The 25,969-nt window shown below is 45.1% G+C and overlaps 1 protein-coding gene across 1 annotated transcript; it reads right to left on the minus strand.

Moving 5' to 3' along the window:
* EHHADH (enoyl-CoA hydratase and 3-hydroxyacyl CoA dehydrogenase) lies at positions 1–25,709 on the minus strand. The gene is made up of 7 exons (XM_083868779.1): positions 25,585–25,709; positions 19,075–19,178; positions 18,147–18,319; positions 16,509–16,620; positions 16,183–16,287; positions 9,703–10,044; positions 1–2,679 (listed from the first exon to the last, which is right to left on the minus strand). The coding sequence occupies exons 1-7, from the start codon at positions 25,653–25,655 to the stop codon at positions 1,409–1,411; spliced, it is 2,178 nt and encodes a 725-aa protein (XP_083724905.1). The 5' UTR covers positions 25,656–25,709; the 3' UTR covers positions 1–1,408.
* Positions 25,710–25,969: the final 260 nt, after the last annotated feature.

Consider the following 25,969-nt stretch of genomic DNA (forward strand, 5'->3'; position numbering starts at 1 on the left):
AAGGGCAAAATTAAAGTGTATTTAGACAAAAGAGTCATGCAGTCTTTTCAGACACAAACTCCTCCAGAAACAGGAAAATTATCTAATTCCGCCATGTAAAGAAGGGATTGGGGAAAAAAAAAACCAAACAAAATCAAGCACATTTGCTTTTTTTCCACTATCTCACATGATGCCATATAATCTGTCATTAGATAATCAAAACAATTTAATTAAATTAAAATCAAAAGTTAAACATTTGCAGTCCCTGAGAAGGGAATACAGACCAACCTATTTCCCACATCAGACTGGAAGATACATTCACCAGACATGTGAAATGGGAGACTTTGTCCCAAAGCATCAAGTCTAGAGCTAGTTTGGCTCCCTCTCACTCTGCTCTGCCCTTTGCTAAAGATCTGCCACCTCCCTGGCTGCCTGCAAGCAGTGTCCCTACCTGCACAGCTCCTGTGCTGTGTCCTTCCCAGTGCACCCTCTGATCATGTGAAAACCTGGTCAGTGCCAGGCCGTGTTTCAAGCTGGTCAATTAGAGCCTGTTGAGCCCTGTAGCTGTAGTCAAGCAAGATTCAGGGAGTGATGGCAACATATTTCCACATTGAGGAGATGCCAGAAGATGTTTCTGCTTGGACAAAGCCAGGTGGGGGTAATGGCAACAGAGGATGGAGCCTGGATGCAGAAAGCCAGTCATGAGCCAACACCACAGGGCAGGTTAGTCAGGCTGATGTATTTGTGGCTTTCCTGGCATTTATTAGAGCCTCCTCTGCAGTAGGGAGAAGAGACAATACCAGAGGACAGCAAGGGACTGCCCCTTGCTCTCTGCCCAGACCTGCTCTCTCCACTTCATTTGACTTTACCTCTGAAAGCTGCTGCACCCTTGTGCCATCTGTCCCTCAGCAGCAGGAAGGGAGCAGGTTCCAGTTGGCTGGCTGCAGAAGAGCCAGGAAATTGTGGGGAGGTGGCTGCACAGGAAAGAACTGAAACAAACTGGGAAATAGGTTGAAGACAGGATTTGGTAGATACAGAAGGTCTTGGTTGAATTGTGATTGTAATTTTCTTGGCTTCAGGCATGATTTGCATTGTAGGCTGTAAATGCTGCTCCCTGCCTTCCCCAAAGATAGACTGGAAGAGGAGTACAGCTGTGATGACCTGCAGGAAGTGCAAAATGAGATGGGCCTTTACACAGCAGTGTGTGAAGACAGTGAGTGAGGCTGGGGCTGAGAGAGAAGGGTGGATGAAGGCAGTGGTGACCTGCAGCAGGGGGAGGACTGAGATCAATTATCAGCCAAAATTATTCCTTGCAGAGGTCTCAGGAGGCCTTTGACTTTGTTTAGGGGCCTGTAACCCTTTGGGTTTTATTGGAAGAGGCAGTGCAATTGAAGCACCAATTTCATGAAATCAGCCTCCATCAGAGGAATCACAGCTTGGGGCTCTGCCGGCTGAGGTAGGACATCCACTCCTTGAGGGGGGGGTTCCCCACAGCCACCAGCTTTTTCAGAAAGGCACTGGGCCGTAGTTTGGGCACATCAGGGTGGGCCTCAGAGTATTTCTGCAGTTTAGCCAGCACTCGGGGGAGCCCCACGGTGGAGGCGTAGAACATGGGGCCGCCCCTGTGCTTTGGCCACCCGTAGCCATTGAGGTAAATGACATCCAGGTGCTCGGGGCCTGATGCTATTCCCTCAGCCAGGATGGCAAACCCCTCGTTGATGAGGGAAAACAAACACCGCTCCAGGATCTCCTCCTGGTCTATGTATCGGGTCTCGATGCGGTGGGTGTCTCTGTACTGGGACAGGAAGCCGTGGATCCAGGGGTCTGGCGTGGCTGTCCTGCCCCCGGCCCTCTCGTACTGGTACCAGCCTTTGCCGGTTTTCTGTCCGAAGCGGCCCCGCTCGCACAGCAGGTCCGGCAGGGGGCTGTAGCGCTGCCCGCGCCGCTGCCGGGCCGAGCTGCCCGCGGGGAGGGACGGCCCGGTCAGCCCCTGTCCCTTCCGAGACCGCCAGCCCACGTCCAGCCCGGCCAGGTCGGACATGCGGAAAGGGCCTATCTTAAACCCAAAATCTTCTAGAACCTGGTCTACTGCTTCTGGTCTGCTTCCTTCCTCTAAGAGGAAAACTGCTTGTTCTACGTACGGAAACATCATGCGGTTCCCAACAAACCCAAAACAGTTCCCTACCACCACCCCAACTTTTTTCATGTCTTTGGCCAGCTGCATGGCAGTGGCGATGGCACTGGGAGATGTGTGGCGGCCGTAGATGATTTCCAGCAGCCTCATGACGTGGGCAGGGGAGAAGAAGTGGGTGCCAATGACCTGCTGTGGGCGGCTGGTGGCAGAAGCAATCTCGTCGATGTCCAGGGCTGATGTGTTCGTACACAGCAGGGCTCCTGGCTTGCAGATGTTTGACAGCTTATGGAATATTTCCTTCTTTAGTGCCATATTCTCAAACACAGCCTCGATGACTAGGTCTACATCATGCAGCAGATTGAAGTCCACAGTGAACTGGAGACGTGCAGGGTTGTGGAAATCCAGTTTCTGGGCACCCCCCTCCATTTTCTTAGCCTCACGTTCCAAAAGGACCATCACAGCTTTTCTTCCCTTGTTCAGATACTCCAGATTCTGCTCCAGGGCTACCACAGGTATGTTGGCCTTAACCAGAGAAGTCACAATGCCTTGGCCCATTGTTCCCAGCCCTAGGGATAAAAGCACGATAGAATCAAATATTATGAATAGCAAATTAATCTCTTGGCAGTAGCATTTCCTTTGTATCTCCAGGATAAAAAGTGGAGGTCTCTGGAAAACAAGTAGTGCACACACAGAAAACAGATATTGAAGACTGGGGAAAAGGAGGATGAATTTGCTCTTTCAGTGAGCCTACATGTTTGAAAAGAGGTAGCACAGAGGCAAGTTAGTACCCTCACAAGCTTACAAAATGCCAGTGGGATTCACCCAGCGTGCACAGACCGTGTGATCCTTGTCTTATCTCTGCAAAGTTTTACACCTATGAAACCAGGATCATTGAGGAGTGAGAACCTGGGGATCAAAGAGAGAAGCTCTGAGTTACGGCTGCAACCACCTTCTGCAGGCAGGATCAAAGCAAGATTTCACCCTGAGGGTTATCAGTGCCTCACTGTTCCTGTGAGATGGTCTGTTATGGGCATTGAGCACATACAACCCCCCAGAGATTTTGACCAAAGTTCAAAGAGTTGGTTTCTCCCTTGTCCTTCCAAGATTCCTCTTTGTCTCCCTCCTTTTCTCCCTCTGTGCTTCATAGTATGATCTTTGAAACAACAAAAAAATTCTGCTGCTATTTCTCTAAAGACTTGGATGCTGATCTGCTCTAAACTTTCTCTCTAATGTCTCATGTGTCTCTCAATGCTTGGTCAAACAGGATGGAACTAATGCAGTGTTCTTAATCTAGATTTCAACATCTTCTCTCTCCTTTTAAATCACGCTGCCACATCAGGAGCCTTTTTGCCTGCTGCTCAATTTCTGTCAGGTATCTCTGCCCACCAGGAACTCTTCAAGTCCTCTAACACAGGCCATTCCTAACTTCTGAAAATTCTCAAAGTCAGTCTTCCTTGTCCAACCACACAGTTAAAGCTCTTGCCCAGAATTCCTGTAACTGAGAATCCATTCACACTGTAATTTTTTCCTCCAAGATCCATAAATGTGCTATCCCCAGGAATACCAGTGTAGAGATTACTGGCTTGATCCCTTGCATCAGCTCTGTCCTCTGTGACATTAAATGAAGCTTTCCTGCACTTTCCTATGACACACAACCCACACCACTGATCCCGCTCTCCCACGGTGGAGGCTTTTCCAACTAAATTAATACAAACTAGTGAGGGAAGGTCAGCACAATTTTACCAGCTTTGAAAGTGCAAAGCCTCTGAATGGGAGGATTATTAATATCCTAAATAAAGCAGCAACCAGAAAAAGTATAGGTTTGTTATAATTCTGTAAAAATGATTTTTTTAATCTCAGGTTTACAAATAAAAGCTAAACAAATAAACAGAAACAAGGGGATTAAAAATTTTGTCTAAATCAGCTTTGTAAAGAAGAGCTGAAATGATGTCATAATTTAAACAAATTCCAGCAACCAAGGTCAGACAAGGTAGGATGTTTTTATGCATGCTACACAGTCTTGCTTTAGTTCTGCCCACCTTCAGCTTGTATGCACACAAGACATTTCAAACATTCCCTGCTTAGCCACCAGAAGATAGTTTTTACTGGCATCACTAGCTGGCAGCCTGCTCACAAACCATCATTACACTCCCAAGTAAGTGCTGAAGTTCCTTTCTAGGAAATTAGATTTGCTACTTCATAATCGAGTTCTGTTGAAAACTAATTTGAAAATAAATCTAGGATAACATGAATCAACTCTTAGTAATTCAGTGTCTATGGTTTGCTGACTGAAAAACCCTGAACATGAGTAGCTCCTCCCACTGTGCTCAATCTCCAGAGCCTTTGATGCCAGAGCAGGTACAATTAGGGACAGGTTTTCCCTGGCTTTGCCAAGCCACACATGGGGCGCTTTCTTCCTGCAATGCAGGAGGGTAACTCACCCCCGAAACCCAGCACCATCTGTCAGGCTCTCTTTAGACATGAAGCTGAAGTGTTTGCAGTTCCACATGGCTCCCTCTTGAAGTCTCTTCCTTCCCATGTGGAGGCCTGGGGTTTCCCTCTAAAATGTCCAAGTTCTCCACACATCCTGCCTGGGTCTCATGCACTCCTGATCCTCACAGCTTCAGTCTCCTGACTGAAATCTTAGTGGTTCTCTTGCTGTATGAACACACTGCCTTTTCCTAAATCAAAACCTCTTTTGTGAGCAGATGTTCCCCAAGCTTCTTTCTCAGGGAAGCTCTGCAGTGGTGCCAGGTGATTCCTCTGGTTACTTTCATCATGAGCACTCCATGTAGGTTTTAGCCATCCCATGAGAGACAGGCATACATGCTTGTAGTACTACACTTTCTAGGCCATGGGAACAGGCTTATGGATAAGATATGAGCTTGCCAAGCTTGTTTCTGACCTAGAAAAGCTGTCTCTCAACTTCCTGCAGAACTCTGCAAAGGCCTGTATGAAGTGATGTTTAATGAAGCTGGCAGACAGAGTAATGAGAGCCCCAAGGGGTTTGTTACATTAGAGCTTGCACAGCATGATTCCCCTGGAAATATTTTCTAAAATTGGGCTATAAAACTAAGGAGAGCTTTGGCTATCTAGCAGTGAAAGAGGCATTTCTGAGGACTCTTCTTTTGCAATTCAGAAAGCCAAGTGATCTTGGGGAAGAATATGTTAAAGCAGAAAAAAATGGCAGGGGATCATTAGGCCTTACATGTGCAGAAGGCTGTGGAAGAAAGAGGAAGGGAGATGTCTCATGCTCAGCTCAGATCACACAGACAGAAACATGGTGAGGAAGGGCTCCAGAATTTCTGCTGTATGTTCCATTTTCTTACTCAATAGTGTTTTCCCTTCCCCCAAATCAGGAAATCCTCTATATTCTCATCTTCCATGCAGAGACTATTTTCATGTCCAAGGCACATCTTTCCAAAAAAGACTGAAATCTGCTTCAGGAGCAAGAACAGTGCCCAGCCATTCTGCTCCTGGTCTTTTATTGTGAAATGAAGCTTTGACATGTAATTAAAGCTTCACGTGTACATATGTAATTTCAGGCCAAATATGGGTATGAAAAATCCATTTGCTGGGCAAGCTGAGTGAATAATGATGGTTAATTATTGATCTGTCACACGAGGTACTTAGAATACGAAAATCATACAAAATTAATTGTAGGACTTTGAAATACATTTCAAAACAAAAGAACTTGAAATATGTACAAGGCTTGATGTACAGATCATGTACAGTCACACATTACAGAAATACTGATCAGTGGAAAACACCCCGAACTATAGTGAATATTTGGATGTTAAAATGCCTGGGAATTGAAATAATCCATTATAGATTGGTAAAAATATGCAAGGACTGTTCCAGTTTCCCTGATAAAAACAATAAGCAATTGGCAGTGATGGGCTGCTGCAGGCTGGGACTGCTGCTTTCTCTGTTTCAGGGTGTTAGTTTCAAGCAGAAATAATGTGATGCTCCCAGCAAGCAGGAGCTGTGGGGAGATGCAGTTGCAAGGGACAGAGAGAACAGAACCTACTTTCTGGTTGTTGAGGAACCAGAGAAAGTGAAAAGAGGTGGGAGCCAAGAGTTCAGAACAACAAAAGCAAAGGAAACAAAAAGTCAACATGAAAAAGTCAATGTGACTTCTCAGTTGCTTCTCACTGTGCAGCAATAAGAGATGGGAGCAGCAGCATAATGGAACATGGGTTATGTGTGTGAACAGCACAGCACTATCTGTGGGAAAGTGGGGTCTGCACGATTTCTGAGGAGCCTAAATTGAGGCAGCATCTTTCCCTGACTGCCCTCCTTTCTGCAGCAAAAATAAGGAGACCCTGGGTCACTTAGGTAGACTCAATACTTGAATGGATGAGCACCACTATTTTAAAAGGTGTGACTCCCTCAGAAATTATCCCTAGGATTTTGATTTCTGTTGCTGCAGGAATGTACTTCAGATCAAAAACATGAATTGTACTGGCTGGAGAATGACTTTTTGTTACAGTAGCCTGAAAGAAAAAATACAATTGTGTTGGCATGTTCTCTGCTTGTCTGTAATGGACTTCCAATTTCACTTATATCAAAAGGCAAAATAGGAGGGAAACCTTCCAGAGGAAGGAAGAAAAGCACAACAAGATGCAGAAAGAAGTGATAGAGAGCAGTGACACTTTGATGTAGGATTCAGGGTTAAAATGAGGTGATCAAGAACCTCCAAGATAAGATCTGTCACATGAAATGAAGTATGATATGAACAAGAGCATAAGCAAAGCAAGCTCTGCTGGTGGGATCCAGTGGCTGTGTAATGGGAGCAGTGATTCAGCAAGGGCTGGAGTCTGGATGAGTGTCAAGGCCCTGAGTGCACTGATGGGATTTAATGTCCCTGACCAGCCACACCTGAAGCTTCCACCCACCTGCACTGCCCAATGCCTCTGAGCCCCATTTAAGCTCAGACCTGGGCCTGTCTCCCCTTCTTAATCTTCCTTGGAGAGTTCTGGTGGCTCAATGTGGCTATGGCCACTGTGGATCCAGACCTCAGCCTGCAGGCTGGCTTTCCACCTTTACCTTGGACCTGCATCATTCTGGGAACTTTGCTTGATCACCTGTACTTCCAGTAGGTCCTGGCCATGATCTCTGGGCCTGCCCTGCCTGCCTTGCCCAGCTACTGTGAATGTTGATGCAGCAGTAGGTTGTGCTGCCATCCAGAGGGAGAGATGGGTGGGCAGGATCTTTAGGAACAGGGAAGTGTCAAGCTCTGTATGCGGGGAGGAAAGATATACAGTAGGGGCTGGCTGCTGCAAAGCAGCTCCCCAGAAAAGGGTCTGGGAGTGCTGGTGGACACCAGGTTGACTCTGAGCAGCCATATCACTTTGTGGCAGAGAAGATCAGTGGTATATGGAGCTATGTCAGAGAGGATCTTGCTAGAAACTTGAGGGAGGTGATCCCACCTCTCTACATGGCACTGGTGATACCATAGCTGGAGTGCTGGGTCCACTTTTGGGCTCCCCAGAGTGATATGGGGTGATTGGAATGAGTTCAGTGAAAGGCAGGTAAGGTAATTAAGGGACTAGAACATGTCTCATGAGGAAGGGCTGAGTGAGCTGTGACTTCAGCACACAGAAGGCTTGGGGGATCTCACCCATGTATATAATAAACACCTGAGAGAAAGGCACCTGGTAAAGGAGATGGAGTCAAACTCATATGGCCCCTGGAGATAAAATCAGAGGTCATGGGCACAAGGTGAAACATGGGAGTTGCATCTGAACAAAAGTAAACAATTCTTTTTAGTGTGGGGCTGACTGAGCACTGGCACAGTCTGCCCAGAGAAGCTGTGGAGTCTTTGTCCTTGGAGATGTTCAAGAGCTGTCTGGACATGGTCCTGAGCAAGTGGCTCTAGGTGACCCCATGTGAATAGAGATGTTGGGCAAGGTGACATTCAGAGGTGCCTTCTCGCCTCTAGGATTTCTTGGTTCTGCCCCCTGTTATTGCCACTGGCTGCCCATCCCTGGGGTGCAGCTGCTCCCTGCCAGTAGATAATTAACTGGATGTGTTGAACATGGCTAATATCAAGGTTGCCTGTTTCCCTGGCCATACTAATAGGAGCAAGGAAGAAACATCTTGGTACCTGGTTTTGGTGTAATTACTCCTGGAATGGTGTTCCCACTTCTGCTATGCACATTTTATAAAGTGTTGAAAAATTTGGGGAAGTTCAGGGTAAATCAAATGATCAGAGTGTGACAGATTGTGCTTTGCAGCAGAAGTATCAAAGCACTTAGTTTATTTGTTCTGTAGGAGTTCACTTGAACATTGTCCAATCAACTATGAAATCATTGAAATCTGGGGGTGAGGTTGGGGCAATTTCAGACCATAATTCAGAAATCTGTCCAGAGATGAGTGGCAAATACTTAATCCAATGGAAGAGACATGCAGCCCACCCAATTCTGCTTGGAAATAAAGTACGGATTATGTTTCTACTAGAAACTTTCAAATAGAGGTTGCATTTGAATGTCCTCAGAATTCCCTCTAGCTCAGTTACAGCCCCAAAATAGGCAGCTCAGCTCTAACAGCCCTTCTGGCTAAACTGTCACTGTGATTAGGTCTTTACAAGTGTGTTGTTCTGGCATGGTTTAGCAGCACAGAGCAGAGACTGTCCCTCTTGGTCACCTGGTCATCCCCCCAGACTCCAGCACAAGCCCCCTGTAGCACACACTGCAGGACTGACCTGTCTGGGACTGACAAAAGTGCATGTTCAAATTTCTGTGCTCTTCAAGTCATAGAATAAATATGGTCATAATTAATGTCTCTTTACCTGAATGCTTTAACAGCCATAGATCCTTTTCACCTTCTCACAGGGTTTTTGGACTGATGTTTTAAAACCCATTTCTATTAAAAATATGGCATGGAAGCTAATGAAGGTAAGAGAATTTCCAAAAAGATATCTATGGCCTAAAATGAGTTGTCAGACAGCTCAAGAGCCCTGAGAAGCACCCAGAAAAAAAGCAGTGTTGATCTGGTGAGATTTCCTTGAAACAGAATGGATGTTTTCCAAGTGCTCCATTACTTGTCTAACCATTTTTGAGTGCTACTATCAACAGCTAGAGCTGAAAGATTTTTTTTTTTTTTTTTTTAATCTCAGCAGTGCATTGAAGGTTTTATTTAAATTGCTCTTATAAAAAATTAATGAAGGCATTATCTTGCTGGGCTACAAAATGGCAGGAGTGGATCCCAGTGAGATGAAATCTTCTTAAAATACAGCTGTCAAAACATTTTTGTATTAATATATCCCTGAGTGACTCTGTGCACATGCACTTGCAGTACAGAACGAGACCAAGAGGAGGAGAATTTCCTACAGACCTGCTTCTAGCACGAAGCAAAGCCAATGTTTAGAAGGGAGCAGAATGCTTATGGTCCACACACGAAGCTGCCTCTGAAGTGAGGGAAAGGAGGTGCTAATCTAGTGGCATGTGAGTTGCCATCTGACTTTGGAGCTTCCCAATGCGGTGACAGCTTCACCGATGGGTGTGATGGGTGTGAGTGGCCGCAGGGCACGCCCAGCCCGGCTCTGTGCTGTGCCCAGTCCCCGTCCCGGCGGTCCCCGTGCTCACCTATGACGCCTGCCCTGCGCACGGGCTGCGGGGCAGCGCTGCTCCAGGAGGCTCCGCCGGGAGTCGCCCACCTGTGCACGGCTCTCTCTGCGAAGAACGCGTACTGCAGCGCCTGTGCCTGCCCCGAGCTCAGCAGCACCTGGAACAGCTCCCGCTCCCGCCGCACGCCCTCGGCGAAGGGCCTCTGGGTGGCGGCTTGCACGGCCTGGAAGCAAAGCTCCGGAGCCAGGAACCCCCGCGCCTGCCTCTTCACCTTCACCTGAGCTTCCTGCAGAAACGCTTCCATGTTGGGCAGTTTGGGGACTGGCTTAAGGCTGAGCCTCCGGGGTCCCAGGGGCTGACCTGGGGGGAGAGAAATGGAGTTATAGAACAAGGCATCCACATCTTCTCAGATGTAGTCTTTCCAGACTTCCCCTTTCTACAGGCTGGGAAGGCAGTCTGCCTCTTCTTCTCCAGCTCTCACTGTGTTAGGGCTTGCATGGCACAGTGAGCTGGGTCTAGAACTAAAGCTTTTGACATTTCTCCTTATTTCTGCTTGCTCTGACAATTATGATTTTTCAAGTCCCTTCTCAGACTTCAAAAAAGTAAGACTTTATTTTCAAAGAAGTAATTCTCTCCTTCCTTGTCTCAGCTTCAGAATGCCCTGATTTTCCAGTTCTCTCCCTCTACAGTCCCAGCTGCCACATTCATACGGATCTTTCTACAGGCTTCAGTAATGAAGCTTTCCTCCAGTATTGTTTAGTATTCAGGACCCAGCTGACACTAGCCAGAGGCATTCCAGCCACAGGGCTGACCCAGACATTGACAAGAGAGTGGAAAACACACCCTGACTTCTCCCCTGACTAAAGGAGCTCCTCAAGTCACTTTGGGACTAACCAAAAGGATATCTCACTCAGTATGAGTTGGGCAGCAAAGGAATAACAAACGAGAGTTCATGTTTGTGTCAGCAATGGGTGAATCAAACAGCCACACAAATATGTGAAGTTCATTACAGACAGAGGTTGCTATGGTGATACCTAGAAAGGATTTTAATTGAGAGAACTTAGCTACGTTTCAGATGGCAAAATTCTCTGTCTTCTTCATAAGTACAGACTTAGCCATACTCTGGTGTTCCTCTGCTCTTAACAGGAGCTTGCTCAGTAAAGACCAGGGAGGAACAAGATCAGCAATTCAGGATGTATCCCCTTGATACTGCAACATCCTCACAAAGACCCTGCTGTCATCACAGCCATATCCAGATCATTAACTCTAGCATGGCACTGCATGGATTGCTAGTGCTGTTCCCAGAAGCAGCCAGGACTGCCACCAAAGTCAGGTGGTGGGCTGAGAACCTTATGCTGAAGCTCTCTGGGGACAGAGTCTCATTGCTCTGGCCTCTTAGATGAGCTCTGCCATGGGGCACACTTCTTCCAAGGTGGCACTTTGCATCTGGCTCCCCTTTCTCCTCCCATTGTCTGAGATAGGGAAGTGCCAATGCCCCAGCAGAGAACTCAGGAAATCCTGCAGGAGATGCTAAAGAGCAGGAATAAAGGCAGCACTGCAGGCATAGTTGCCTGAGGAACATGTCCTGACTCTAGCTCTTCCTCTAAGACTGAGAAATGCTTAGGAGAAACAGAAATACAAGTTTCTAGGATGAGCTATTATACTGATTTCTTGTAATATAAGGTCTTCAGAGCTCAGGTTTTTTAATTAAGCCTCTTAGTGAGCACAAAAAGATGAACACTCACTGTGTAAGTAGCTTCCTTCATAATCAGAGTTCATAAAAATGTTTTCACATTGACAGTGGATATAATTTTTATCAGCCAGCATTGCAGGATTTAGTCAAGATAATGTTCCTTTATTTTGGAATAATTTTTTTTTCTCTAATTTTTTAACCCAGAAATGCTCTTTATCTGCAGCTCTTTATTCAGGATTTAAATAGTGGGTTGTATTCCATCACAAGAGGAAAGCTCAGGCTTGTCCCAGAAAGCTGATCTGATGGCTGGAGGATTGGGCAGATCAAGGAACTTCACATGACATCCAATGGAAAGGGCTGATAAAAAAGGAATACCATTGGGAGCCTTTAAGCTTGGTCTTCAGACAGCAAATAATACTGTAAGCACAAATACTGATGGGGGACAGGAGACAGTTCCTCAGATAAAAAAAACCTTGGGGTCCTGTAATAAAACTCCTATTTTAGCAGCAAACTAAATAGCTTTTCAACACCACCTTTGTGCAGTATCATAGCTTCTGCAATGCTAATAAGAATACAGGACATGTTTATGATCAGGAAAGAATTATCAAAATCCAAATCTGGGAAGAACAGATCAGTGTGGGGCACCTGCAGCTTGATTTCTGAAAGCAAAGCAGCAGGAAGATGATGAACAGTGCCAGATAGCAGTGCTGCAGGAAAAGCATCATCCATACACAGGAGCTGACACAGATTCCTGCTTTGTTTACCAGGTTTGTAGTCCAGGTGGCACAAAGGGCAGATCGAGTCTATGAAATTTCTATCAGCAAATGCACCACATAGCCATTCAGTATCAAATATTGTGTTATTTAAAGAAAGAAATATCATCCCAGAGTTGTAAACCCTTGGGATACTATGGGATGGCATGTGCAAGAGACAGGGCCAGCCTAATCTTCCTCAAGCAGGGAACTGTTTGTGAATTTTTGAGGGACAAAGCTGAGCCTGGCCCCTGCCCCTCAGGATGCCAGAGACAAGTCCAGGCCATGGCAGACCTTTCACAAACTCTGTTTGTGTCCAACGGACACTTGGCTAGGCCCCTGTCTAAGGAAGGTGTCAGCCAGGACCTTGAGCCCTGGGGAGAGATTAAAATGTCTTGGTATTGTGCATCTTGGCAGAGATGACTCATGGAAAGGCCTTGCAGCTCTGAAGGAAAGCCTTTCCTCCAGCCTCCATTTCAAGGCTGCAATTACCCACCAGCGGCATCTGTTCCGCCCCTGGCTTTGATGAGCCTCAGAAGGAACAACTGCTTCCTCCGCAGCAAAAGCTTACAGGCACAAACTCATCATCCTTCCACACAGATTAATACCTGGGGGACTTGAGCTACTCCAAATTGCTCTGGCTTTTCTTGGCTCTTTGGTGCAAGGCATTGGTACTGCTCTGCTTTGAGGCCAATCAGCCGATGGGGACAGAGAAACAAGGGGTGTATATGGAGAGTTTCAAAGTGTGCTGTTTGGAGGCCAGAAGCCAATTTCTCCTCCAGCTGAGGAAGACCAGACCAAGGAGAAGTGGGCAGGATGAGCTGCAAGCTGCTGCCTGCCCCGAGCAGTTCCAACCATTTGTCAATTTTGTGATGCCATCAGCTGGGAAAAGCCTGAAATGCAGCTTTGGATTACTGCAGTGATCATCAAGCACATTTAATGTAAGGACGTTGTCCTTGTCCCCAGGGATTTAGTTCCTGTCTATTCCTTTTGAAAAATGCCTTCAGAAGTGAAGATGTTTTCTTTAGCCTGGAGAAGCCAGTTTGCCTAGAGAGGTCAGAGAATTATTCTCACTTCTTATCTGCAATATATAAATACTGTCCTTCAATGAAAAATCTAACTCGGAATCAGTAATTGCCTCTGTGTATTCCTACACCCACTTACTGTTTCAGAGCATATTTTGAAGGTGCTCTTCATTAGGAACAATCCATAAAAATGTATGGATGAGAATGCTCTCCCAACGTGCCATAAAAGTAGCTCTGTCAGCTGTGTATCACAACAGTAATCAAGGACCCCTGATACAGTAAGGCAGTCATTTGAGACTGATCTCTTGCCATGAGATATTGCAGCTCCAGTGCTGAGAAAGCTTTAGAAGAAAATTATTTCTGAATTGATTCTCTGAGAGTTATCTTGCAGTACAGCTTTCCCAGGAATAGAAATTCCAGTGGTGACAAAACTAGTTATTTAGCCAGACTGCTCTGTAAGAAGTCCGCAGTTGTAGCTTCATGTTTAAAAAAAAATCTCATCAGAAGCAAAATGCTGCATTGCCACACAAAGCCAGTGGGATTTTGTGGCTGTATTTTTTTGGTACATTCACTTTGGCTTTATTAAGATTATCTGAAAAATATTCACTGAAAACAGAACTCCATGTGAACAAACTCCAGACCAGCTATATAAGACTCTCATCTCTTCTGCAGCACCGTTAGTGCTTAATGGAGAAAAATGAAAGTGCTGCCTTGCCTTTGTGTGACAGGAAAATTACTAATTTTAGGCAAAGGCCAAAGCAAGGAGTGGCTCAAAAGAAACATACAGGCTCTGGGTACACCAATCTTTCAAATTATTAGATAACCTGAGGGTAAATGGTGCATCAAAACTTGTCATGGTCTTCTGCAGGGTCTAATGAGAAATTTTTCAAGCAGGAAAGAAATAGATTAGCTGGCTCACCAGTGTTTTCACTGTAAAAACATGTACTGTAAATGCCAGTAAAGCTGTTGTAAAGAGTCTGAAAGCAGTTTTAAAGTCCTGTGGGAGTTGATATATAGCGTGATGTGAAACACCATCAATGACATTACTCATTTTTGCTGGGATAACTCAAACCAGCAATAAATAGATTGAAAATCTAATGATGAGTAAGACTGGGACAGGCTACCTGCTGGACATTCAGCCAGGATCCTTGTATGCTTATCCAACTCAAAAAAACCCCCCAAAAACCCAAACCAAAAAAACCAACACAAAAGCAAAAAAACCCCACACAATAACAAAAAACAGCAACAACCAAAACCAACAAACCAAACAAAACCCAAAAAACCCCAAACAAACCCACAAACCCCCCAAAACTGGTAGCTACAATTTCCAAAGAAAATGAAGCTTGACACTTTCCAAAGAAGATGAAGCTAAAAAACAGGATTTTGCCAGTATTGGTTGTGGATATAAGCTCCAGAATATAAGTTATCCTGAGAAATAGTGTAGTCAATGCTTCCTTCCTGAGGGTCTCCTCTAAGGCCAAGCTGGTTTTCACAACTGTCAGTTACTGCACAGTGTCTGTCATGGAAGAAACAAGCATGCAAATATCTAAACTTCACCCGATTGCACATAGCATTTGCTGAAATCCAGAATGTTTTCTGGTTTGCCAGTTCCAGCAACGTATCCATTACTCATTTCATGACACACTGCTGCTGCTGCCATCAGTGCTGGCATAGATCTTGTGCAAAGCATCATTCAGAGCCCAGAGGGTACATCACAGGGAGCACTGTTTGTTGGGTTAATTTGCCTAGAAGAGTGGTAATATTTCACTGCTCTCTCATCAGATGGAGAAACAGAATTTTCATTCAAAACAGACAAACCCAGCAAACCAAAGTACCTTTGTTTTTCTTAGAAGCAGCAGTGAAGTACATCACCCATCTCTTGCTAAAGAATTAAATTTAGGCTGATGACGTACAGGAAAGAGAAAAGAGGACTGGTTATGTCATTGATGCTGCACTAGAAAATGAAGCCCTAACATACTGTAGGATGAACACAGTGAGAAGGATGGGCATCTGCTATAGAAAACCCAGCCAAAGAATACCTTGGCAGCTGTGTGGTACATCTCAAGGTGTGGAGAAGTACACAAGACAGTGATATTTAGGAACAGTCTATTCTTTGAAGTACCTTAAAAGATGGTACACTGTCATCTAAGACAAAGCTTAGGCTGCCTCAGCTTCCAGCATGGAGAAGAGGCCTTGTCTGTAGTGAAGAGAACTGGAGGAGCAAAACCAACACCCCAGCTTGGAACAGCACTGCCTCTAAAAAGCTGTGTGATCAAAGCAGAAAGGGCTTTTTGCTTTCCTGCATTCATCTCACTGTGACAGAGCCTCAGATGAAACCCAGTGGTCAAGTTCCAATGGTACAAGGAGGTCAGTGGAAAAATGCCCTGTTTTCTCTCAAGGCAATGCTCCTCTTGCTGCACAAGGAATGTTCCTCTTCCTAAGTTAACTCCAGTGAATTTGATTATTATATTTTTAAGACAGGGAAAAAAAAAATCTCTCCCCATCCCTCCCATCTCCATGGACCATTTTTTTTACATGGCACTCAAAGGATTAGGAACAGAGTCACTTAGAGACCATGGATCATTAAATTGAGCAGAGGATGTGCCATCCCCTCCACTACAGGGAGAAAGTTATTTTTTCTCAGCCATTATGGATGGTGCAACCAGAATGTGTGCAGTGTCAGCTAGGATCCAGGACTGTACAGGGATAGAGCACTTACTCCCCAAAACCTGCAGAGTGCAGCATCCCAGAGGAGCATGAGAGTTTGGATATACAATTAAAAAGCAGGAGGATTTGATTTATATCTGTTCTCTGAATCTCACTTGAACTTCTGCAGCTTTCCAACATTTGATTTTTTTCACTTCAGACAACAGGAAGCAAAGTCTGCAATTAATTCTATCTTACATGAATGCCAAAACTCAAGAATGGAGCATATAAATTGGAATAAACTGGTGGGCTTTGTTCTGACTCTTTTCAGCCCTGAAACATCACCAGTTATTTCCTGGCACTGCTATAATTTGTTCCTCACCAATCACTTTGTTTGCCAAACGGATTGCTGCCTCAATGGTGTTTTCTTCCACAATTTCATCAACCAAGCCCAGCTTCAGTGCTTCAGTTGCTGGAATGTGTTTTCCTGCCATAAAAAGAGAAATAAGGTGACTACAGTGGAGCCTGATGGGCAATTTTGTTCTTTTCCATCTAAGCAAATAACTTGTGCAGCTGTTAATTAGCCCCTCATGGGTGGAAACAAGTAGAATTACAACCCAAGCAGCTACACAGGTAAAAGATTCCTGGTTTTTAGACCAAGCTGGTCTGACTCAATGCCATGTTCTTCTATACAGACACAGCACTGACCTGTAGTGATCATATCCAGAGCAGCTGGGACTCCAATCAGCCTGGGGAGTCGCTGAGTGCCTTCAGCACCTGGAAGTAGCCCTATGGTGACCTCTGGCAAACCCATCCGTGCCTAAAATGAAGTAAAATTAAACGAAAGTCTGATTAGAAAGAGTGGTAATTGCAAACTGAGCAAAGCAAAGGAAAGCCAAGCAGATATGAGTCACGTTGCTCCTCTAGGAAGCCTCAGAATTTCTATATAGAAATTTCATCCTTGCTTTTTGCTACATAAAATATTTAAGAAAAAAACCACTTGAGCATTTCAAAGATATCTGTGTAAATGTGCAAGGAAAACATGACCTTTCAGAGGATTTCTGTGCTTGTACAGCACTGGGGGAGAGCTGTAGGGCCAGCAGCATTCCCTAGATTGACACATGTCAATAATGCTCTCAAGTAGTTGTTAGCAGCTGCTGGAGGGCACACTGACTTATCTTTCATCTAATTCTTGCCAGTTTAGTAAAGAGTTGGAAGGAATCTTAACACCATCTTGTTTCACTACCTGCCATTGGCAAGGACACCTTCCACTACACCAGATTGCTCAGAGCCCCATCTAACCTGGTTTTGAACACCACTGAACTCCTCCTTCAAATGTCTCTTGCTGCATTTGACATCTGGTAGAGTCATGGCAGATAAGCCAGGGGCAGCAGGAAGTGTGTGGAGGTCTTCCCTTAAAAAAAATGTATCTAGATTTTGTTGCCTTTAAACAATGGTTTGTATATTTTCTATTGAGCTTTTAAGAGATTTTGACTTACTTTAAGACCACTATTTATAGTTCCAGTAGCTGTGGCATTTCATGATGTGGTTTAGTGGGCATGGTGGTAATTGGTCAAAGGTTGGACTTAGTGATCTTGGAGGTCTTTTCTAACCTTAATGATTCTGTGATTCCATGGCCCTCACCTTAGGTGGCACAGAGTATGATGTGGAGTATCTCTTTATGCTGTTGCAGCAACCCACACTACCACAGAGAGAGTGACTCACTGCAGAAGTGAGGGGATGTCCCTGTCAGTGAGGAGTCTGCACAAGGAGACAGGTACTGCTCAAGGTGGTTCAGCACTCCTGAACCTTGAAGGAGAGGATTGAAGAAAAATACTCAGATAATTCCTGAAGACTCTTCAAGCTGTCTTTTGGTTGAAGAGCTCCCTGGGGACCCAGAACTCATGTGGAATCTAACCGTAAATGCTTCATGCTAGCTGAGTTTCAACTACCTATAGAAACTAGGCCATGAGCAGAAAAGTGCAAAATTCACAGGGCGGGGGAAAAAATAAATAAGAGAAAGTCACGCTGCATGAGTCAGTAAGATACAGCTGTCTGCATCAGAATATAGATAATGAGACCTAGGGCAAATTAACATTTGCTTACTGAAGTTTCCACGCAGCCATCTTATGCTACTAGTTACTTTATATTTAGAAACTACTTGAAATCAGTTAGTTAGTAAGATTTAGGAAAGACGTCAGGGGTGGCGGTGTATAGGTGAAGAATGTCTGAGCACACAGATTTGTATCCTTTAGCCCTCTGGGCAGAGGGTGCCAGGAAAGGCACCCTGTCCCTCTGCTCGTGCCATCGGTACCTGGCTCCCCTCCGGCGCGCAGGGTGTGTTACCTTGGCGTGTGCGACGCGGTAGTGACAGCCCAGCGCCACCTCCAGGCCCCCTCCCAGAGCGACGCCCTCGATGGCCGCCACCACCGGCTTCTCGCTGCTTTCGATGAGAGACACGATGGGCCCCAGGGCAACTCCGAGTGTCTTCGGAGAGGAAAACCCTCGGATGTCAGCTCCTGGGGGAGCACCAACAGATTAGGAGGAATTAGTAGGCGAGGCGGTGACCGGAGCAATCCTTCCCTCTGTGTTACTGCACGCAGCTGCTCACAGATGCCCAAGCCCTTGCAGAGCATGCTGCTGCCAGGAGAGGGGTTAACAGGAATCAGCCCCTTTTGGGACCACCTTCAAGGAACCCTAGATCCTTGATCCTGTTCACAGAGCTCCAAGGAAGGCTGAGTACAAAAATAGTGCAGTTACAGAGTAACTGTAAAGATCATGCAGTCATTGCAGAAATTTGCAAACATTCTTGGTGTAATATTGAGCCTGGAATAGTTAAGTGCAAGTTACTACTGACTAACAATGTAGAATTGAACAGAAATTCCCTAGCTTTTCAGGCTTTTTCAACTGGAGATCTGTTATTCACCACTGCCCCACCCCAGGTACATTCCATACACTAGACCAGTAAATGGTCCAGAGATTTTACATAAACAAAGGTACGGAGACTGAGGAAACTCCAGGATGTTCTGGAGTTGAGCAGCTGACCCTCATTTCAGTATGAACAGACCAGATTTACTTCTGGCCTCTTTCAAGGTCCAGCTTGTCATGTGCCCCATGTCAATTGTGGCACAGCAAAATAGACAAAGCACCCTGTCTTGTGGCCATTTCCAGCCAAATCAGGACTTTTGTCAGCAGTGTTACAAGGCAGAGAAGCTTCAGATATGATGGGTGGAGAGTGTTTCATCTTTTGCTCAGCCTGTGTTTGATGTCTTACCTGCACTGAATTTCCCATTTTCACCACAAATCATAACAGCTTTCACTGAGGGATCTGCATCTGCTTTCTTCAGCCCATCCTCTAAAGCCTGGAGAACTGCCTGACTGAAATAAAACGGAGATTCAGTGAGTAGCCATCAACTGCATCCCTCTTCCTAGAGGTCTGTGTTCTGAACACTGAGCAGCCCAGTGGAAATGAGCACCATGTCCAACAGGCTGTGCCCATGCCTGGCTGCTGCCACAGCCTCTCCAGGTGAATCTTGTCCTTAGTCTCCCTATGACTCCAAGGACAAGCACCCAAACCCAACAGGCTGACTGCCAACCTGTCAGTCACTGCCTGGAGACTCATCTTCAGGCTGTGACTCTGCTGTTTCCACAACAAGCAGCACAGGGAAATGTTCTTTTGAAGATGTCTTTATGAATTAAACATTCAGATTTTCAAGAAAACAGTTTAGCATAATTTAGAAGTAATTAATGCTAAACCAAGACAACCTAAGAACTTTTTGAAAGGAGCTCTGGGGATAAAAATGTTATCTTTCAAACACCTGACACAGGCTCTGCTGATGTTAATAATGCTTTCACCTTGTGAAGATCTACACATAGGTCCTGACTTAAACTGGTGTGGGATCCTGTCAAAGGGAATTTGGGCATGAAACACTACACAGAATGTGTCTTGACTCATCTGAACAGGTAGCTCTGCAGACACCAGCAGTAAATGTGGCTAGCAAAGAATAAATGAAGAATTTCAAAATGTATCTGTAGAAGCATAAATAATGTTTTTTCAAATCAGATATTTAAAAAGTCTCACCCAACTATATGTCCACTTTTCATTTGCCTCTTTAAAGCTAATTAATGTGTTTGTGTGGATGGACTTGGGGAACCCAGTCTGTTTTAGAAGGTGGTAACAATAGTGATAGTAGGTAAAAATAGAAGCATTAAGACTTTATTAATAGAAATATTAATACAAATTTTTTGTATTTATAATTTAGATACTAAAATGTACTGATATACACAAATACTGATATAATTAGTGAGAGACTATTCTGTGTGCATGTGTAGAGATGCCTCTGATACAGAAAATCTGAGCCACAAGCAGTTGGAGGCTGGAGGAATATCTAAGAAGTATCATCCACACTTGCCCAATCCTTTCTAAAACCAGCTTTCCTTCCTGGACCTTCTCCAAGCCCTGAGCCCAGCTCCACATGTGAGCTTGGTGGTGAGGAAAAGGGAGCAGAGCTCTGCTGATGCCCAGTGGAGAGGAGCAGTGTTAACTACAGAGAACTAATAAAAGGGCCTGAGGCATACTCAGCTTATACATGTTGCTCTATGTATTAGAGGGCATTCCATCTAAAAAGGAAGTTTGTAATGAAGTAGATGAGAAACATATCAATGTACATTATACATTGTACAGACATTTTCCCAGAGCAATGCAGAATTCATGTGGGAATCCATAGCCTGTGAAGGGAAACCTGCAAGCCCAAAGAACTCCCTGCAAGCCAGTTGTGTGAAGGAATCCCAGCCAACCTCTGCATAGTCCTCCTTAAAAATTTAAAAATTGAAGACAAACCATTAGCAAAGTCTAACAATCAGGGCTGTTGACTGAGGAGGGCTGTCTAGGAGGGTCTCCAGGACCACCTGCTGATTATATAAGGTTGCGCTACACAGAAGGGTCAGTGGGAGCCCCAAGACCTCACAACCAGAGACTGGGAGAAGTGTTGTTTTTGGAGAGAGAACAGCCAGTTATGTACCAATTGCCCATTCCAGACATCAAAGACAATTCTGAAGTCTGATGTTAGTACTGGTTCTGAAGGCTGAAACTTAAAATGAGAATAATGTGGCCATGTCAAAGTAAAACAGTGGGGTGAGTCAGTAAAGGTCCCTCCACTGCATGTAGGTCCACATAGCAGAATATGAAAACTTTTCCAAAGTTTATACACTAAATGTGTTTTAATATGTTAAAAAATTGCGGTTTATCTCCCTCCCCTTGGCATATCTGTATTTATCACATCTGCTGCTATTTGAGGAGCACCCATAGGCTGCACCCAATGCTTGCTGCTCTCTGAGATCTGTTTGTGCATCAGTGAAGAGCCACAGCAATACCAAAATCACCCAGGGGCTGGGAGATTGCAGAGAAAGCCATTAGGAAATGTCATTACACTCTACAAACCCTGGTGCAAAGAGGCAGAAAAAATATGTTCCATGATCCAAACAAATGTGAAGTTACTAATTTTCAACTATTGTAGAGACAAATGGCACAATTCCATCAGGAACAGACAAGAAGCAATCAGGATTTCTGTGTCTGTTCCAGGGATGTGACCAGCAGATGCAAAATGCCCATCTAGAATAGGGTTGTTTGCAGCACATGGAAAGATTCAGGGCTCTGTGGAAGAAATCAGTTAAAAGCTCTCAGCACTTAAGAAAACATACTACTACTAAAATAAAAACTAGTCATCAAAGCTGCAGAAAATCACAGTTTGATCCCTGCCTTGCCTTTATTAACCCAACAGGACTGTTTATGGCAGTGAATAATTCGACTTGGTACTTGCGTAAATATCTCTTCTGTTTCTATATAACTTTTTCCCAATGGAATTTTTTTTTGTGGGATAAAAAGGGAAAAAAAAAATCAGACTTGTTGCAGTTTCTTGTTTTCCTAAGATGGAGTGATGAGCTTGTCTTGGATATGTCACAGTCCAACACACAGACTGCCCTGCTTTGTCACTCACATGTTATAATTGGCACTAAAAGATGAAATTTTCAATTAAAGCATCATAGTAAAATATAAGACAGTAGAATTATAAAAGTACTCAGTAGAATCCCAGCTTCAAACTGCTAGAGCACTGAAGAAACAAAAAGACACTGTAATTTTCAAAAGTATTTCATTACTGTGACAATGTCATTCATTTAGCAGTAACAATACAAAAATTCCCTCCATGCTTTCCAAGGTTGCATCCCGTGCCAGGCAGTCAGTTCCACCATGGGAACTATTTTGACTGCAAGAAAACTGATTCTGCCAAGGTGATTCAGTGTTCCATGTTTCAGGAACTTGAAACAGGTGCTGTTAAAGAGTAGGTGCACACAAGAGCAAGAGAATATTCTTGGAGGTTACAATATCAGGTTGTTTTTATTTTATGGAATTCATTGCAGTGACTGTGATGTGCTGGATTTGTAACAGGGTTTTACTATTTACTTTAATTATTTTACATTTTAGCTGGAGTCTGTGAATTTCTTTCATTAAAAAAAAAAAAAAAAAAAAGAAAAGGTAATATAAGAGAATCCTGAAAATTTACTTAGTCACTTAGTCATTTAAAGAAATGAGGCTTGAATCCAACAATGGAAAATGTTGTGTATGGACAACATGCAGGTCTAGTCCTTTACCTTTGTATTTTTCTCAACTTCTAATATACTTTAAAAACCTGAAAATCCCAAACCTGAACAACAACAATCCAGACTCTCCCATTGTCACAGGTTCCTTTTCTTTTGGACAGCTTCCTGCAGTGTTTTTCTTTGAACTAACTGCTGGGTATTACATAATCCCCTACTTGAAATTGAGGACTTGTGTGCTGGAGTTACCTGCTCTGCTCTCCCTTGCTTCAGTGTCAGATCCAGCTGTGTGGTAGCTACTGTCACATATTGTTGTGTGACAAGTTGCTAATACAGCTTGAACAGTCCTGCACATAAATCAGGGTCATAGCCAGAATGGCATCTTTTGAGTGGAATTTTAGAATAGCTGTTTTAGGGTGCAAATGCTTATTCATCCCAGAATTTTGCCTCTGTATCTCGTCCGGAAGAGGTGCTGATCCATGGGTAATTACATTCTCCCCTCACTGCTACCTGCAAGCTGCAGATTCCCTCATCTCCTTTACATTTTCTGATTTTTATGATGACCATGGTCAGAAGGACAATCCTGGCAGCCAGGGAGAGCTTTTCCCAATCAAACCTGCTAAGCTGTCACACTTCATAGAATCCCACACATAAGCTCCCCTACTGCATGGCCTCCCCTCTCCTCCCTGGAGCTCTTCTGTCCTTGTCAGCTCAAATGTTGAAATACTCCTTAAAGTCCTTCTAATTCCCAGCAGCCTGCTTCTGTTGAGGAGGGGTAGTCAGTGCTCCCTTTTGCAAGTCTTGTCTTTCTGTTCCCCAGAACTCCCAGTCCTTTGCATATCTAAATCCCTTCTCTCAATGCCATGGTCTCGTAAATGCAGATCTCTGAATACTAAACTTCTGCAAATCACGAAAAAAAACCCTCCAAACAAATCAAATTTGGCACGTGCCACCTCTGCTGGTGGAGAGAATGATTTAGCTTAAAGGGAAGCCTGTGTGGGAACCAAATTTGCTGCCAGACTCTCAAGTCAGCAGACATTTCTCAGGAAAGCTCTGCTCTGCAGGTACAGCAGGGGATCATGTCAGACAGGAGAAAGCAAATTCCTGCCCACTGGTGGCTTCTAAAGTGTTAATGGCCAGTGTGATGGCCCAGGAGGGGGGAAATGTATAATGGGGAGATGTAGGGGAGGCTGGAGCAACAGCAGCAAAACCTCACCAGTCTTAAAAAGCATTTGTGCCTGCTGTGAAATGAAATTTTCAGGATTGCAGGACATGGCTCCTGTCAGTAGCTTTCACTGCTTGGTATCACCTGTGCAGTCAGACATTTCCAACAATACTAACAAACCTGCTCCCTGTGGTCCAGAACAGAAATGTGCAGAAGCAGGAGGAGCACCCAGGGATCAGAGTGTGCTCTACCTCTCCCAGCTGCAGTCAGATCTCAGCCAACACCTACCCGATGGCAAGGGTGTGAGAATTATGGATCTCTTTTAAAACAGGTATTACCCTGGCATGCCACCAAAGACAACAGACATGTCTCAAATTGTAGTTTAATGGATCTGAAATCCACCAGGGACTTCTCTCTTTGCTGTGGGGCTGAGGGACAAGACACCCACCACACTATCTGTCACCCCTGGTGAATCAGAGCTGCACCTTGCTGTGAGGGCACTGCAGGAGCAGAAGGAAAGGGCAATAAAGGCAGAGGTCTGTCCTGAAGAAATTGTGATATTGCTGTTCAAAGGCAGAGGTGACTTTGGGTTTTCTCCTGGACTTCTCAAAAGAGGGGAGTTAAGGTTCTTTATGCACATATCTATTACTGTTGATGGTTGGACTCAGTGATTTTAAAGGTCTTTTCAACCACAGCGATTCTATGATTCTTTAGGTCTGTATTTTGTATTTTTCATGGTAAGGATTGACAGTTTATTGTAAGCACAGCCTGGAAGTTTTCTTAGACTGTTCTCGGTCACAGGAGGTCCAAAGGATGTCTTACATGATACTATTCTGGGAGTCCTACATGTCTGGTTCATCTAAATTCATCACGTCACTTCCAGTTTCTCATGGCAATTACCTGAGCTTGTGAAAGTGTTCTCACTGCACTTCTAAACAAGTTGTAACAGAAAAGTGAGCACTGCCAGCTACACGTAGTTTTGCTACAGAAGAGCATCAGGTTTCATCTCCTTTTCATGATCTTTGTCCCTATGAGCTTCTTTGTAACAAACTTTCTCATTTAAAAGTCAAGCACAGCCACAGTGAGATTTTTTTTGCTTGTGGATATAGACTGAATAGATGCTCTGGTCAGTGTTAGTGAACAACTACAGCTGCTTAGAAAGGGTTTATGTGCTACTCAGAACTAAAGGAACTAAACCCCACAACTAATGTAAAACCAAAAGTAAGTGCTTTTCAAGACACATGAAAAACTAACATTTTGGAGGCTCCTACGGATTGGTGTTTGACTTTGTTTTCCACTGGCTCATGTTTGAGATTGCACAGGGCCCTTCTTGACCAAGATCAGTATTTAGAGATCAATTCCTTAATCATTTTTAAAGACCAAATGAAGTGCTTTCTGATAGCCTTGCCTGGGTTTAATCCTGGTGCCAGCTCTGCTTGCTGAACCAAGTCTGATATCCACAGAGCCCTTTGCCCTCACCCCTGTGCACACTTGGATAGTGCAGGACTTTGCCAGGCAACCACTGAGCAGTCAGTGGGGCAGGCAATCGAACCAGGAAAGCTGAGGATTGACTTGTACCAAACAAGACACTCCAGGCCGAGCTAACGCTGCTGTGCTGTGCGTTGCTGAAGCAGCGTCTTGGTGTTTAAAGACTGGAAGGTGATGAGAAATAGGCAAAGTTTTTAAACATTCTCCAGGGGAGATGGCAGAAAGTACGGTTTGCTGAGCCTGAGACCTCTCCTATGAAACTCCCCAACTAGAAATTATAAGAAAGAGCAAAAGTTACGTCAAAGTTCAGCAAGTTGTTTGCAAAGCTATCTCTGAAGGAGCAGCCCGGGCCTCTGCGAGTACCGAGGGCTGTAGAAGCCCCGGCTGAGGCCCACTGGGATCGCTCCCTCTCCGGGACGGGGCGGAGCCTCCCTCGGGCACGGAGAGAGGGAACGAGGGGGAAAGGAAGGAAATCGGAGAATCCCCCACCCGCTCCCACGGGGGCCCCCCGCGTTCCCCGCGGGCTGCCGGCGGTACCTGAGCGCGTTGACCGGCGGGTTGCAGAGCCGGATGACGGCCACGGCCGAGCCCCTGGCGCACCGCTCCATGCCGAGCGCTCCCGCGGTGTCCCGTGTCCCCGGGCCAGCCCCGCCCGCCGCCCGCCGCCCGCCCTCACCGCCCGTCACAGCGGGGCCGGCCCGGCCCCCGGCCTGCGGAGCTGCCTCTGCTGGGGCTGCAAAATGCGGAACGTGGACTTTTTTCTTAAGAAAGGACGCCCATTAATGTTTGATCTTTGTGACTCTCAAGCCTAATCGACTAGAAAGGAGATTTCACCCATGAAACAGCAGCTCACAAGCTCTAAATGAAGTCCAGGTGCTGGAAAGAGATATTTCTTTTAGGTAGAATTGCCTTGTTAAGGTCT

Source organism: Zosterops lateralis (genome assembly GCF_965231275.1).
Source record: "Zosterops lateralis genome assembly, chromosome: 10".
Lineage (NCBI taxonomy): Eukaryota > Metazoa > Chordata > Aves > Passeriformes > Zosteropidae > Zosterops > Zosterops lateralis.